Source organism: Neofelis nebulosa, chromosome 10 (assembly GCF_028018385.1).
Source record: "Neofelis nebulosa isolate mNeoNeb1 chromosome 10, mNeoNeb1.pri, whole genome shotgun sequence".
Classification (NCBI taxonomy): Eukaryota; Metazoa; Chordata; class Mammalia; order Carnivora; family Felidae; genus Neofelis; species Neofelis nebulosa.
This window is the reverse complement of record NC_080791.1, coordinates 43,091,030-43,107,465: the sequence shown is the minus strand read 5'-3', so window position 1 is coordinate 43,107,465 and position 16,436 is coordinate 43,091,030. Positions and strand designations below refer to the sequence as shown.

General features: G+C 36.9%; 1 protein-coding gene and 2 long non-coding RNA genes across 4 annotated transcripts in view; 2 read left to right on the top strand and 1 right to left on the bottom strand.

Moving 5' to 3' along the window:
- The window catches only part of NAALAD2 (N-acetylated alpha-linked acidic dipeptidase 2), a 68,787-nt gene extending 58,455 nt beyond the window's left edge, over nt 1-10,332 (top strand). For both annotated transcript variants that reach the window (XM_058687508.1, XM_058687509.1), the window contains one exon: nt 10,100-10,332. In XM_058687508.1, the coding sequence (XP_058543491.1) occupies nt 10,100-10,289 (190 nt within the window). In that variant the 3' untranslated portion in view covers nt 10,290-10,332. The remainder of the gene's footprint in view (nt 1-10,099) is intronic.
- On the top strand, nt 698-3,268 carry LOC131487155 (uncharacterized). Its single transcript, XR_009249638.1, has 2 exons — nt 698-2,000; nt 2,256-3,268. It is a non-coding gene; the product is annotated as an uncharacterized LOC131487155 (long non-coding RNA).
- On the bottom strand, nt 8,462-10,103 carry LOC131487154 (uncharacterized). Its single transcript, XR_009249637.1, has 2 exons — nt 9,068-10,103; nt 8,462-9,035 (listed from the first exon to the last, which is right to left on the bottom strand). It is a non-coding gene; the product is annotated as an uncharacterized LOC131487154 (long non-coding RNA).
- Nucleotides 10,333-16,436: the final 6,104 nt, after the last annotated feature.

Here is a 16,436-nt window from a genome sequence, read left to right as displayed (position 1 = left end):
TTGTCAAAATGAATGCAGCCTTGTAGAAAAGGGACAGTGATCCTTCAGCATTCCCTTCTATAACCCATACCCAGCCATTTGCTAGTCTCTAAAGAAAATGTTTTATATACACGTGTGCATATGTATGTGTGTGTATACGTATATATATTCATCCAACTGTATTTATATAAATGGGCCTACACATTATTTTTCAGCTTGTTCTTTCTTCATAACAATTTATCTCCAAGATCCTCCCATGTCGGTATATATCCGGCATGTAGTGTTCCACTGTATGGCTTATATGTGTAATTTTTAAAGTCCTTGTTGAGTTTTTATTTACTATTGGGATAAATACTGTAGGATGCCCCCCGTGTCCTATTTGAACATGTCCTAATATCTAATGAGTATGTGGATTTAACACATTTTAAATTTAACTGCCACACTGTCTTCTAAAAAGACTGCACTGTATTTTGAAAATATGTTTAGAGGGGCGCCTGGGGGGCGCAGTCGGTTAAGCGTCCGACTTCAGCCAGGTCACGATCTCGCGGTCCGTGAGTTCGAGCCCCGCGTCAGGCTCTGGGCTGATGGCTCGGAGCCTGGAGCCTGTTTCCGATTCTGTGTCTCCCTCTCTCTCTGCCCCTCCCCCGTTCATGCTCTGTCTCTCTCTGTCCCAAAAATAAATAAAAAATGTTAATAAAAAAAAAAAAAAAAAGAAAATATGTTTAGAACTATTACCTGAATATTAAGGCTATATTCTAAAGCCCAGGCAGTACAAGAGCAATGCAGGAAGCCCCTGAACTCTCTCCCTCCCATGGACACCCTTAAGCTACAACTATGTGTGAACCACATTTCCTCCAACGGAGACCTGAAGACTAGCTGAGCAACCCCTTCATTATCAAACAAGAAAAAGGCCTGACTGAAGATGGTAGGAGAGTCTGAGAACTAATTCTGCCATAAACCTGGCCCAAGGCACACAACCCACAATTGGGAGGGAATTTATAAACCCAGAACCTCTCCTTGGGGAACGAAGGGCTCATACTTCAAATAGGACTCACCAGCTTTTCAGACGTATGCCTGAGATGAGCCTCCAAAACATCTGCCTATGGAAACTAATGGTGTGCTCACATTCAAGAGACCCAAAGGGCCGTGGAGAACTGAGGCACGGCTCTTGAAGGGCTTAAATGGACTCACTTGCCACAGGATCCAGTGCACAAGCAGCACTCTGAAAAGCAGACTTCACGTGAAACATTCACTTGCTAGCTTTAATGCATCATGTGGAGGCACATGCTGGACTGTTCTCTGGGATGGAGGCTGGTGGGTGCCATCTTCGCATTCCTCCTCTGCTGAGCTCCAAAGTGCCAGTATCTCCTGGAAGGGAGCCTTTACACTTACATTTTAAAGTTGCTGCCCAGGGATGCCCTTTGGCTCTGGAGCCAGAGGGTCTTATATTCCTGGGTCCCATGGGACTGGGACAACTGGGAGATGGTTCTTGGCTAACTACCACCTACAGTGTACCGCACAGATAGTGGACTGAAACAGGACTTTTTGTCCAGGAGCTCTGGCCTCAGGAGAAAGCTTCTGGTCTGGCATGTATCTAGGAGTCTGTGGCTGAGAAGCCTCTTTGCACTCTCCCCCTGCTTTCCCCAGCTTGATGGCCTATCCCCAAATGGAGTTTGTACCTTTGTCCAGCACCCCAGTTTTTGCAGCTGCTGCAGGGGACACCTGTACATTGTATGGCTCTGGTGGCCAACAGGGCAAGGCTGATGGGTCCCACAGGACAGAAATCAATGGAGAAGCAGCTACCTCCAGGGCACAGCAAGAGACAGCAGATCCAAGAGCTCAGTCTTCCAGTGAAAGAGGTCTTAGTTTATCATCATGGCTACAGCCGGAGGGGCAGGCTTCTAATTAAAACACACATCTAAGGATTAGTTATCAGAGGCCTCAGAGGGCAGGTGCTCTGTGCTCTCACTCTGCCTGTTCCAGAGCACCAACATCTCTAGGAGGGGAGTTCTCACACCCTGGTGTTTGTGGCTCGCCTCCTGAAACAGATGCAACTGCACAGACAGTGGACTGAAACTCACATCCTCTTTTTGTAGAAGAAGCATATTTATCCTGAAGCTTCAGCCTAAGAGCAGGCTTCAGATTTGGCACTCATCTAGAGGCCTATGGAGATACTCTCAGGCAATATGGATGAGGGCAGTGCCATCTTTGTGCTCATAATTACAGCTTGCTGGTATATTCCAGAAAACAGCTTATGTTTGCAGTCTCACAGAAAGTTTGGAAACCAGACCCTCAGGCAGCAGCTTTCAATCATCCTGAATTTAGGTGGCGAGAGATTCCCCTTTGGTACACTGACAGGTCTTGGCACATCCTCAGCTACCAGGAGCTCTTAAAAATAGTCTGCTTGGACAACCACAAGTTTGAGAAACAAATGATAGGGCAAGGTTGAATGAAAAGGTTTATCTTCAACATTGGGAGAGGTGGCTGTTTCATCTAAAGCACAGAAACCAACAAAGAGGAAAAAAAAAAAAGAAACAGGAATATGTTCCAAATGAAAGAATTAAGATAAAACCTTGGAAAAATACCTCAGTGAAATGGAGATAAATAATCTACTTGATAAAGAGCTCAAACTATGGCCATGAAGATGCTCACCAAAATTGGAAGAATGGATGAACACAGAAGTTGGAAAAAAAAAAAAAAGTACCAAATAGAAATCACAAAGCTAAAGGATACAATAACAGAACTGAAAAATTAGAGGGGTTTTCCAGCAGACAAGATGAAGCAGAAGAAAGGATCACTGATCTTAAAGACAGGGTATTAGAATTCACCCACAGCGCAGGGGCGGGGGAGGGGGAAGCTTAAGAGACTTAGAGGAAAATATCAACTAACATTCACATGACAGGGATCCCAGAAGAGACAGAAAGGGGCTGAAAACCTAGAAGAGGAACCCAACATCCAGAAGCAGGAAGCCCAGAGAGAATTCCAAATAAAATGAACCAAAAGAGACCCACACCAAAACACTAATTGTCAAAAGTTAAAGACCAGGATAAAAGCAGCCAAGAGAGGAACTTCTTATATACAAAAGAACCCCCATACAATAATTAGCAGATTTTACAGCAGGACTTTGCAGGCCAGAAAGGAGTGGCATGAGAGAGTGCAAGTGCTGAAAGAAAAAGACTTCCAATCAAGAAAGAATATACACTCTTGCAAAGTTATCTTTCAGAACTAAAGGAGAAAGAGTATTCCAGAACAACAAAAGCTAAAGGAATCTGTCACCATTAACTGGCCTCCTAAGAAATGCTAAAGGGAGCTCTTTAAGTTGGAAAGGTGTGGATTAGTAACAAGAAAACAGGAAGAGTGAACATTTTACTGGTAAAGATAAACATTAGAATAAAAGTAATGGTATGAAGGTTAAGACAAAACTAGTAAAAATAACTATAATAATTAGGGGATACACAAAAGTAAGAGGAAGTAAAACCTAAACCATGGTGGTAGGATGGGTAAGAGTAAAAAGGCAGAGCTTTAGAATGCCTTCAAAGTAAAACTGTCCTACTCATGAAAGTCTACTTTAAATTGGTAGTTTGTTCTATGTAAGGCTCATAGTAACCACAAACCAAACAGCTACATAGGCATACCTCTGATCTACTGCAGGTTAGGTTACAGAGATCTGCAATAAAGCAACTTAAATGAAGTTTTGGGTTTCCTAGTACATACAAAAGTTATGTTTATACTGTATTATAGTCTATTAGGTGTGTGAAGCACTTCTAAAAACAAAGTACATACCTTAATTTAAAAATACTATATTTCTAAAAATGCTAGCCATCATCTCAGCTTTCAGTTAGTTGTAATCTTTTCCGCTGGTGGAAGGTCTTGCCTCCAAGTTGATGGCAGCTGGCTGATCAGGGTGGTGGCTGCTGAAGTTTGGACTGGTTGTGGCTAAGTCTTCTATTCAGGTTTCTCTGTTGTGATGCTGTTCGAGAGTTCTATTTCAATAGTCAATTCTCTCAAAGCCTGCTGCTGCTTTTTAACTAAGTTTATGTAATATTCTAAACCCTTTGTTGCCACTGCTGAATCTTCACAGCATCTTTACCAAGAGAAGATTCCATCTAAAATTAACGACTTTCTTTGCTCATCCATAAGCAGCAACTCTTCACCGATCAAAGTTTTACTGTAAGATTGCAGCAGTTAAAATATAATGATTATGAAAATTAAGGCCAGTATCTGATGAGCAGAGAAGCAAAAATTTTCCATAAAACAGTAAATGGAATTCAACAATATACTAAAAGGATCATTCACCATGATCAAGTCAGATTTTAGAGATACAAGTGTGGTTCAGTATCCACAAATCAATCAATATGATACACCACCATTAACAAAATAAATGATAAAAATCACACAGAAAAAATTCGACCAAATATATCTGTTCATGATAAAAATTACCAGTGAAGTGGGTTTAGAGGGAACATGCTTCAATGTAATCAAGGCCATTTCAGATATACCCTATTGAAAGCTTTTCTTCTGAGATTAGGAAGAAGACAAGGATGCCCACTCATGCTATTTTTATTCACCATATATTGGTAGTCCTAGCTGCAGCAGTCAGTCAGACAGGAAAAAGAAATCAAAGGCATCCAAACTGATAAGGAAGAAGTAAAACTGTCACTATTGTAGATGACATGACACTACATACAGAAAACCTAAAAACACCAAAAAATTAGAACTAATGAATTCAGTAAAGTTGCAGGGTACCAAACAAATGCACAGAAATCTATTCTGTTTTTATATACTACTAAACAAAGCAGAAAGATGCATTTACAATTGCATCAAAAAGAATAAAATATCTATGAAGAAATTTAACCAAGGAGGTGAAAGACCTGTACTCTGAAGAGTACAAGGGAGCACAAAACAAGCAAACACAATCCGTATCAAAATATCAATAGCATTTTTCACAAAATTAAATTATCCTAAAATTTGCATTGAAACCAAATGCACCCTAAATAACCAAAGCAACCTTGTGAAACAAGAACAGACAGAGCTGGAGGTATCACAATCCCAGATTTTAATATATACTACAAAGCTATAGTGATGATACAGGAAGAAACATGGACATATAAATCAACAGAAGAGAGAGCCCCATGCTTATGTGATTAATAATGTACAAAAAAGGAGGCAAGACTGTGCAATTAAGAAGGTCTCTTCAATAAATGGTGCTGGGAAAAATGGACAGCTACATACAAATGAAATGGAACTACTTTCTTATCACAAAAATAAACTCAAAATGGGTTAAATACCTAAGTAAATGTGAGAGCTAAAACCATTAGACTCAAAAAACAAAACAAAAAACAAAACCCCAAAAACAATAAACTGGGAGAATAGCACACTAAAAAGCTTTTGCACAGCAGAGGAAACCATCAATAAAACAACAAGGAAATCTAAAATGGGAAGGGATATCTAAAATAAAGAACTGCTACCACTCAACAACAAAAAAATTGATTAAAAAAGGGCAGAGAACCTGAATATGTATTTTTCCAAAGAGAAAAAGACATGAAAAACATGGTCCCCACCACTAATCATTAGGGAAATGCAAATCAAAATTAAAATGAGGTTTTCACCTCACAATGTCAGAATGCCCAGTATCAAAAAGACAAGTGTTGGCAAGGATGTGGAGAAAAGGGAACTCTCATGCATTATTAGTGGGGATGTAAACTGGTGCATCCACTACAGAAAACAGTATGAACATTCCTTAAAAAACTTAAGATAGAAATACTACATGACCCAGTAATTCTATTACCGGGTATTTACCCCCCAAAAAACAAAAACGCAAATTCAACTAAATATATGCATTGTTATTTAATACAGTGTTATTTACAATAGCCAACACAGGGATGCAACCTAAGTGTCCACTAACAGATGAAGAGAGAAAGATGTATATACACACAACGCAACAGTAACCATAAAAAAATGAAATCTTGCCATTTGCAACATGGATATACCTAGAGAGTATTAAGCTAAGTGAAGTAAGTCCGAGAAAAACAAATCCCATATGATTTCACTTCAAAACAAACGAACCAAGAAAAAAATTGGTGGTTGCTAGAAAGGACAGTGGGGGGGGGGGGGGGGGGAGTATGGACAAAATAGGGGATTAAGTGGTACAGACTTGAAGTTATAAATAAGCCATGAAGACAAAAAGTCCACCACAGGGAAACAGTCAATTATACTGTAGTAATTTTGGTGGCAGATGGTACCTACACTTATTGCAGTGAGCATTCCTAATGTATGTAACTGTCAAATTACTATTATACACCCCAAATAACACTGTGTTCCAATAAAGAATATAATAAAGTCTGAAATATTATAAAAATAACCAAATTGTGACAGAGACAAAAGTGAAAAAATATAGTTGGAAAAATGGTGCCAAAAGACTTGCTTGATGGAAGGTTGCCACAAACATTCAATTAAAAAAAAAAAAACAACAACAACGAAAAACGTACTGTCAGGCACAATAAAATGAGGTAAGCCTGTAGTAGATACAAGAAAGATAAAAAGAAAATCTAAGCATACCTACCATCAAATCACAAAGGGTGAGAGCAAGATAAGCAACAAGCAAGAACTACAAACAGCAAGAAAACAATTAACAAAACAGCAATATGTACATACCTATTTTTAACGTAAATGGAATAAATGTGCAATGGAGAGACAGGGTAGTTGAATGAATAAAAAAACAAGACCTATATGATGTCTAGAAGAGACTCACTTCATTTTTTTTTTTTTCCTGAGCGCGAGTGAGCGCAAGCGGGGGGAAGGGCAGAGAGAAGGGGAAACAATCCCAAGGAGGCTCTGCACCACCAGCTCAGAGCCCAATGTGGGGCTTGAACTCACGAACTGTGAGATCATGCCTGAGCCAAAGTCAAGAGCTGGATGCTTGACCAAACGAGCCACCTAGGCACCCAGAAGAGACTCACTTCAGATGTAAAGACCCACACGGAAGAAAACTGAAGGCATGGAGAAAGACATCTAATGCATAATGGAAACCAAAAGAAAGGAGGAATACCTATCCTAGTATCAGACAAAATACTTTAAAAAGAAGACTGTAATAAGAGACAAAGAAGAAAATTACATAGTAATAAAAGGGTCAAACAAGAGGATATAACATTTGTAAATATATCTGCACCCAACCATATAAATTAGGTATTAACACACATCAAAAGAGACAGGAATACAAGAGGAGGAGACTTTAATGCCACACATCAATGGCTAGCTTCTAGACAAAAAAAATCACTAAGGAAACGTTACCCTTAAACGTAACATTAGACCATATGAAATGAAAAGATATATACAGAATGTTCCATCCAAAAGCAAACCACACATTCTTGCAAGAGCATGTGCAATGTTTTCCAGGATTGGTCATATGTGAAAAAATAAGTCTTGACAGACTCAGGAACTATTAAGCATCTGTTTTGACCACAGTGATATGAAACTAGTAATCAACTACAAGAAAAGTGGAATATTCCCAAAAAGTGGAAATTAAACAATGTTCTACCAACTATAGGGCAGGTCATGAAATCAAAAGATAAGAAAATACCTTGGGAAAAATCAAGAGGGAAATACAGATGGCAAAATTTATGGGATATAGCAAATGCAGTTCTAAGATTGAAGTTCACCAGCAATAAACACCTACCCCAAGAAAAAAGTAAAATTCTCAAGCAACCTAACATCCCACCTCAGTGAAGAAGAATGATAAATGAAGCCAAAAGTTAGTAGAAGGAAGGAAATAAAGAGGAAATCAAGGAAATAGAAATTAAAAGGTCAAAAGAAAAGTTCAATGAAATGAAGAGCTGATTCTTTGGAAGAAAATTTATAAACCATTCACTGGATTCACCAAGAAGAGAAAGGGTTCGGATACATAAGAGATGTTACAACTAATACCACAGAAATACAAACATACAAGACTATCAACACTATTATGCCAACAAACTGAACCGCCTGGAACATATGGACAAACTCCTAGAAACATACAGCCTTTCAGAACTGAAGCATGAAGAAATGTATATGTAAAAAGAAAGGGAGGATACTGAATCAGCAATCCTCAATCTCGCAACAAACCAAAGTCCAGGACCAAACGGCTTCACTGGTAACTTCTCCAAACCTTGAAAGAAGAATCAGTACCACTGGTTTTCAAATTCTTTCAAAAAACTGAAGAGGGAACACTTCCAAACTCCTTTTAAAAGGCAAGCATTACCCTGATATGAAAATCAAACAAGAATGCCACAAGAAAATTACCAGCCAATATGATGAGCAGAGAAGCAAAAATCCTTCACAAAATATTAGCAAACCAAATTCAACAATGTATTAAAACAAGATCACGTACCACAATCAAATGGGATTTATCCGAGGGATATAAAGATGGGTTCAATATCCACAGATCAATGTCATGCCATATTAACAAAATGAAGGATAAAGTCTTACATAGAGGCAGAGAAAGCACTTGACAAAAATTCAACATGCATTTTTATTAAAACTCTGAATCAAAGTCATGTAAAAAAATGTAACTTAACATAATAAAGGCCACATATGACAAACCTCCAGCTAATATCATACTTAAGGGTGAAAAGCTGAAAGCTTTTCCTCAAAGATCAGGAACAATATAAGAATGCTTACCTAGTCTTGCCACTTTTTTCCAACATAGTATTGGCAGTCCTACTGAGAGCAATTAGGCAAGAAAAAGGCATCCATACTGGAAAGAAATAAAACCATTATTTATTTGTAGATGACATTATATATAGATAAACCTAAGGAATCCACTAAAAAACTGTTAGAATGAATAAATTCATCATATGGTGAAGACACAAAATATACAGAAATCTATTGTATTTCTATACACTAATAATGGCCTATCAGAAAGAGAGATTAAGCAAACAATCCCAATTCCAACTGCATCAAAAAGAATAGAATACCTAACAATTTAGCCAAGGTGAAAGGCCACAGGGGTATTAGATGTCAGGTCAATGATTCGAACCAGGTTTATACAATTCTTAGTATCTATCTATCTATCTATCTATCTATCTATCTATCTATCTGTATTTTACTATACTCTGCTTTTACAGTTTTCCAATAGAGGGCAAGTATACTTATGAATAGCTACAAACTTCATGTAGAATATCTCAAGTCATATATAGGTCAGAATATCAATGTTTATAAGCAGTTCAGTATGTAACATTGGCTCTAAGAAAGATCCATTTGAGGCCATGTTAAGATTTAAAAGCCAAGAGAAATAAATCCTGATGTAGTTTGGATAATCTAAATGATTTACATTATAAATTTCTATTTGATCGTTAATATTAACTTACATAGAGTTTCATATTGTCTCAGACAGTAGATTTACATCTTAAAGAAGCTGTAGGATTTTGACCTAATTCCTTATCATGGTATTCAATAAAATATGTCCTTTTCTGGAAAGCAGCATTCCAGAGGAAGAGAAGTAGCTTGATCTCTTCAGGTATTTGTAAGACAAAATAAAAAATCAAATGCAAAACTTTCCTTCTAGATTACAAATTAAATGTGTCTGTAGGCAATTCACATGGACTTCATTCATCATCCTTACATTTATGATATATTGGCAATACACGCTTATTGAATTATTGATTTTTAATGTCTAAAGAGTATCGGAACAAGTGTCATTCTTGTTGAATCTCTGAAAAAGGCAATGCACAGATAAATTATTTTTTCAACCTCTTCTCACTCTTAGTAAATATATCCATAAAGCATACTTGTTTTCACTGTTCGGGTGTCTTGACAGTCAGACAACTGATGTGCACAACTTACGAGAACGAACCCATTTTCTTCCAATTGGTATGGGTAGCAACATGATTTATGAGAGTAATCTTAGTGAATGCATATGGTCAACTTTATTTAAAATTATACGATTACATAACTATCTTAATTATAGGTAATTATAGGTCTTCATTATGGAGTAAAAAAGTGAATGCCAGGAGGAGACACAGTATTCTTAAGATGTCATCTAAGGAAAGGGAATGAAGACAGAAGTGTGTAAAATGTAACGTATGTACATATACTCTTTAGCTCAACCTGCCCTATGTTGTTGTTTTTTTTTTTTTTCTATTAGGCACATCATCTTTGCTCCAAGTAGCCACAACAAATACGCTGGAGAATCATTTCCTGGGATCTACGATGCTATGTTTGATATTGAAAATAAAGAAGACCCTCAATCAGCCTGGACAGAAGTAAAGAAACACATTTCTATTGCAGCCTTTACAATTCAAGCAGCAGCAGGAACCCTGAAAGAAGTGTTATAGGAAGGTCTCAGCCAAATGGCCATTAAAAGTGTTACTGAAAGTCTCAGGATAAAATCCTTCCTTGTTTTTTGATAACTTATGAAGCCAGAGTATTCAATAATCTTGCTTTTCATGTCCTATTTTGATTTAGGCTTCCATTCTGTTCATCTGTAAAGAGTTTTCTGGCTTTTTAAAAATTCAAAACTTCATCACCAAATCGTTAATCTAATAAAACAAAAGAACTCCAGTCTTGGGGCAGAAAGACATAAAGTAACTGAAAATTCCCACAAATAAAATATGACAAGGAACTTGGAGCTCTCAGACGTTGCTAGTAGAAATGTAAAATGGTACAACCATTTTGGAAAACAGTTTGTTAGCTTCTTAACAAGTTAAAAAATACAGTTAACCCTTGAACATGGGTCTGAACTGCACAAGTCCACGTATACATATTTTTTTTCTAATACAGCATTTTCTTTATGATTTTAACATTTTTCTTCTAGTTTTACTGTAAGAATACAGCATATAATACATATATATAAAATATGGGTTAATCAACTGTTTATATTATTGGTAAGGCTTCTGCTCAACAGTAGGCTATCAGCTGTTAAATTTTTAGCGAGTAGAGTTATATGCACAAAACAAAAAAAGTTATATGCACAAAACAAATCTGCCTGGTAGATTCGCACCCATAACCCTCACACTGTTCAAGGGTCAACTGTAGTAACCCTTGCAAGTTATTGTTTCATAAGTTATGTTGTTTTTATCATCTTTAATCAACAGCTGATAATTAGAACAAATGATTATGTGCCAAAGCCATGTAATTAAGCAAGGATGTTACATATATAATGAGCTATTTTTTTTAATGTTGATTTTTGAGGCATAGAGAGTGCGCGAGTGAGCGCATGAGCAGGAGAGGGGCAGAAAGGGGGAGACACAGAATCTGAAGCAGTCTCATGGCTCTGAGCTGTAAGCAAGAGCCGAACGTGGGGCTTGAACCCATGAGCCGTGAGATCATGACCTGAGCCGAAGTTGGACGCTCAACCGACTGAGCCACCCAGGCGCCCGTGAGCTATTTAACGTTTTCCCTTACGAGTACTTTACCTGTAAGATGTTTTATGTATGCCACTTACTAATGACAAAACAAAAATCTAGTGATGAAACAAAAAAAGGGGAGATTGAGGAAATCACTGTGGAAATCCACTGTACAAAGGTAGAAACAGAGGGAAAAGGAAACACAGGAGATAAAAAAAAATAACCAGAAGGCAAAAAAGAAGACAGCAGTAGTTAAGTAATCATAAATGGATTGAATTCACCAAAGGGCACAAAGTGGCTGGATGCAAAAAACACCTAACTATATATGCTGTCTAAAGGAAACTCATTTTAGTTCTAAAAACACAGACTCAAGGTGTAGGGACAAAGGAGGATATTCCATGCATGTAGATACCAAAAAAAAGTAGGCATCACCATATTTATGCCAGAAAAAATACACTTCAAGCCCAAAACATTAAGAGACAAAGAAGTCACTAATGATAAATACATCAAGAAGATAAAACAATTATCCATCCAACATCAGAACATCACAATTAAATGGATTCAACAGTCATATACAGAACATTCCAACCAACAGCATAATCCACGTTTTTCTCAAGTGCATATGGACATTTGCCAAGGCAGATCACATGATAGGGCACAAAACAAATCTCAGCAAATTTAAGATTGAAATAATACCAACTATCTTTTCTGACCACAATAGTATAAAATAGAAATCAGCAAGAGAAAGCTAGAAAAATCTACCAATATGTGGAAACTAAACATATTTCTAAATAATCCAGGAGTCAAAGAAAAAAATGGAAATATGACACATCAAATCTTATGGGGTGCAGCAAAAGCAGTTGAGAGGAAAGTTTACAGTATAAATGCATATATTAAGAAATTACAAAGATCTCAAACAGCCAGTTATGAAAGTTACTCTAGGAAATGTAAAAAGAACAAATTAAGTCTAGACATAGCAGAAGGAAATAAAAGCAGAAATAAAATCTCTTTCAGAAAAAAGCATCAGTAAAACCTAAAAGCTAGTTCATCAAAAAGATAAAACTGACAAAACTTTAGCCAGACTTAGAAATGAAACCAATCTTGGGGTGCCTGGGGGACTCAGTCATTAAGCATCTGACTTGGGCTCAGGTCATGATCTCATGGTGTGTGAGTTTGAGATGCCCACGTTGGGCTCTGTGCTGACAGCTCAGAACCTGGAGCCTGCTTCAGACTCTGTGTGTCTCTCTTTCTCTGCCCCTCCCCCATTCACACTTTGTCTCTCTCAAAAATAAACATTAAAAAATTTTTTTTAAAAAAGATCTTACAACTGATACTACAAAAATACACAGGATTGCAAGAGACCATTATCAACTATATGCCCCAAAACAGGTAAAAAGGATACATTTCTAGAAACAACCTATCAAGACAATGAAAAAGAAACATAAAACATGAATAGACCAATAAGGAACAAGAGACTGAATAATTTAAAACATCACAGTACAAAAAATAACCCAGGACCAGATGGCTCCATTGGCAAATTCTAATAAACACTCCGAGAATTAACACCATCTTTCTCAAACTTCCAAAAACTTTAGGTATACGGAATATTTTCAAACTCACTTAAAAGGCCAGCATTATTCTGGCGCTAAAGCCAGAAAAGAACAAAAAGTAGAGACCAATATTGCTGATGAACACAACTCTCAACCAAATATGAGCAAACCTAATTGAAGAACACAAAAAGCTTATACATCTTGACTAAATGGGATTTATCCCCGGGATGCAAAAATGGTTCAATACGTGTAAAACAATAAATGTCATACATCACATTAATAAAATGAAAGACAAAAATCACGATCATCTATGCATTTAAAATGCAACATCCTTTCATGATAAAAGCTTCAGGCACATTGGGTATAGAATGAACATACCTCAACATAAAGGCCATGTATGACCAACCCACAGCTAACATGATACTCAACTGAGAAAAACTGAAAGCTCTTGCTCATATCCAAATCAGGAAGGAAGAAGTGAAACTGTCCCATTTGTAGTTAACATGATTTTGTATATGCAACATCCTAAAGACTCAAAAAAAAAAAAAAAAAAAAAAAACACCAAAAACGAATCAGGGATTTCAGTAAAGTTGCAGGACACAAAATGTACAGAAATTAGTTACATTCCTATACACTAAGGATGAAACATCTGAAAAAATTATCCCATTTACTGCATCAAAAATAATCCTTAGAAACAAATGTAATCAACGAAGTGAAAGAGTACAATGAAAACTGTAAGACTGCTCAAAGAAATTAAAGACAAATGGAAAGACATCCTGTGTTCATAAATCAAAAGAGTATTAAAATGTCCATACTGCGCAAGGCCATCTGCAGATTCAATGCAATCCCTATCAAAATACCAATGGCATTATTCACACAAATAGAGAAAACAATCCTAAAGTTTGTATGGAACTGCAAAAGACCCCAGACAGCCAAAGCAATCTTGAGGAAAAAGAACTAAGCTGGAGGTATCTCCTGACTTCAAACTATACTACAAAGCTACACTAATAAAAACAGCATGGTACTGACACAACAACTGACAGAGACCAACAGAACAGTGAGCCCAGAATCAAACCCCTGCTTTAACAATCAATATTTGACAGGGAGCAAAGAGCATCCAATGGGGAAAGGACAGTCTCTTCAACAGATGGCTGTTGGAAAAACTGAATAAACACTGAGCAATGAAATTAGGCTCCTATCTTATACTCCTCTCGGAAAATAACTGGGAATGGATCAAAGACTTCAACATAAGACTTGATACTATAAACCTAGAAAAAAAAAATGGGGGACGAAGCTCTTTAACACTGGTCTTCATAATGTTTAGGATATGACCCCAAAAGCACAAACAAAAGCAAAACTCAACAAATGGGACTACACCAAAGTTGTTTTCACATAGGAAAAAAAAAAAAAAAAAGAAAGAAAAATCAAGTTACAGAATGGGAGAAAATTTTTGCTAATCATCTAGCTCATGGAGTTAATATCCAAAAAATATAAAGAACTCCCTACAACTTGGAAACAAAAAACCCAAATCCAAAAAATGGCAGAACTAAACAGACATTTACTAGATATCTACGTAGCCAAAGACACACGAAAAGATGCTCAACTTCACTAATCATCAGGAAAATACAAAATAAAACCAACATGAGAGATCTCATACCTATTCAAATGGCTACCATCAAAAAGATAAAAGTGTAGCAAGGATGTGGAGAAGAGGGAACCCTTGTGCACTATTGTTAGGAATATAAACTGGTACAGCCTCTATGGATAATAGTGTGGAGTCTCCTTAAAATTTTTAAAAAAAGAGCTATCATAGGACCTAGTAATTCTACTTCTGGGTATTTATCCAAAGAAAATGAAAACACTAACTCAAAATGATATATGCACCCCTACATTCACTGCAGCATTATTTGTAATAGCCAAGATATGGAAAGAACCTGTGTCCATCAACAGATGAATGGATAAAATGTGGTGTGTATATACACACTGGAGTAATAATTCACCCATGACAAAGACATCCTGCCATTTGTGACAACATGGATGGAGTTTGAGCACGTTATGCTAAGTGACAGAAGTGAGAGAAAGATAAATGCTGTATGATATCACTTGTATGTGGAATTTAAAAAGGCCAAAGTTGTAGAAACACAATAAAATGGTGGTTACCAAGGGATGAAAGTTGTGGGGTCAAGAACAGATGTTAAGGGTACAAATTTACTAGGAGCAGTTACTTTAACCCAAGAAGTAGTTAAGCCTTAGAGATATAATGTATAGTACAATAAAAACAATAAATTGTATTATAACCAAACTTAATAAGAGACTAGACCTTAATTATTTCAACTACCGAAATAATTATAATTATGTAATATGCAATGTGATAGAGGTGCTAATTATTGCTACAGGGGCAATATCATATTACAACATATACATTGTATACCTTAAATTTACACATTCTATGTTAAATCTATTTTTTTAAAACGTCATCCTAGCAGAGGGATGGTGTTAAGAGTCTTTAGCACCTAGCATGGCACCTCCTTAAGCACTTAAAGAGTTTCAAATATACTGGTGCCTGGGTGGCTCAGTTGGATAAGCATCCAACTCCTGACTTTGGCTCAGGTCATGATCTCATGGTTCAAGAGTTCCAGCCCTGTGTTGGGCTCTGTGCTGACAGTGTAGAGCCTGCTTGGGATTCTGTCTCTTGCCTTCTTTCTGCCCCTTCCCTGCTTATGCACACATATGCATGCACACTCTCTCTCTCAAAATGTTTTTTAAAAATGTGGTATTCCATATAATGGAATATTAGTCTTGAAGGAAATCCTGACATTTGCAATCAGCTGAGTGTGCCTAGAAGCAAAGACAGCTTAGTGGCAATGAGTGGACACCTAATACCATTCTTCAATAAACCAGGGATCCTTGGAGAAATGGCTGACTGGAGCATTCTGAAGTGCCTGAAGGTAAGAAAGTGCAAAACAAAACAAAACAAAACAATAGAAAACCCCACAATGGAAGGACAGTAATAGGATAAAAAACAACAACAACAAAAAAACCCCAAAAACCCACAGGAGCCAAGTAAAAGGTCATGATAAGCAAAACTGGAACAATCTGAGAAACAAAACAATGTGATACTAGATTATAACTTAAAATATGAAACAGAGTCCATAATGCAATAAATAAAAGATGAAATAAATTAGGAAGAGACAAATTTCCTATGCACAAAAATTCTAAATAATTTATATAGACACTCCACCCTCAAAAGGTGGAATATAACCCCCCACTCTTCTTTAAGTGTGGACTGGATGTAGTAACATCCTTCTGAAGGACAAAAAGGAATTAATAGTAATTTTACAGTTAAAAAACCACAAAACCTTAGCCAGATAAACAAAATGTTAAGACATGTTGACAGTATGTACCCTTGATATCACCAATGAGAATGACACTTTACATCTGTGGTTTTCCTTCTCAGTACACATTCAGTTCCCTAAGAAAATCACCAGACTGATCCCAAGTGAGGGCTATTCTACAAAATACATTATCACTAGGTTCTCCTCAAAACTGTCAGGGTTTTGAAGGAAGACTGAGAAACTGTCAAAAC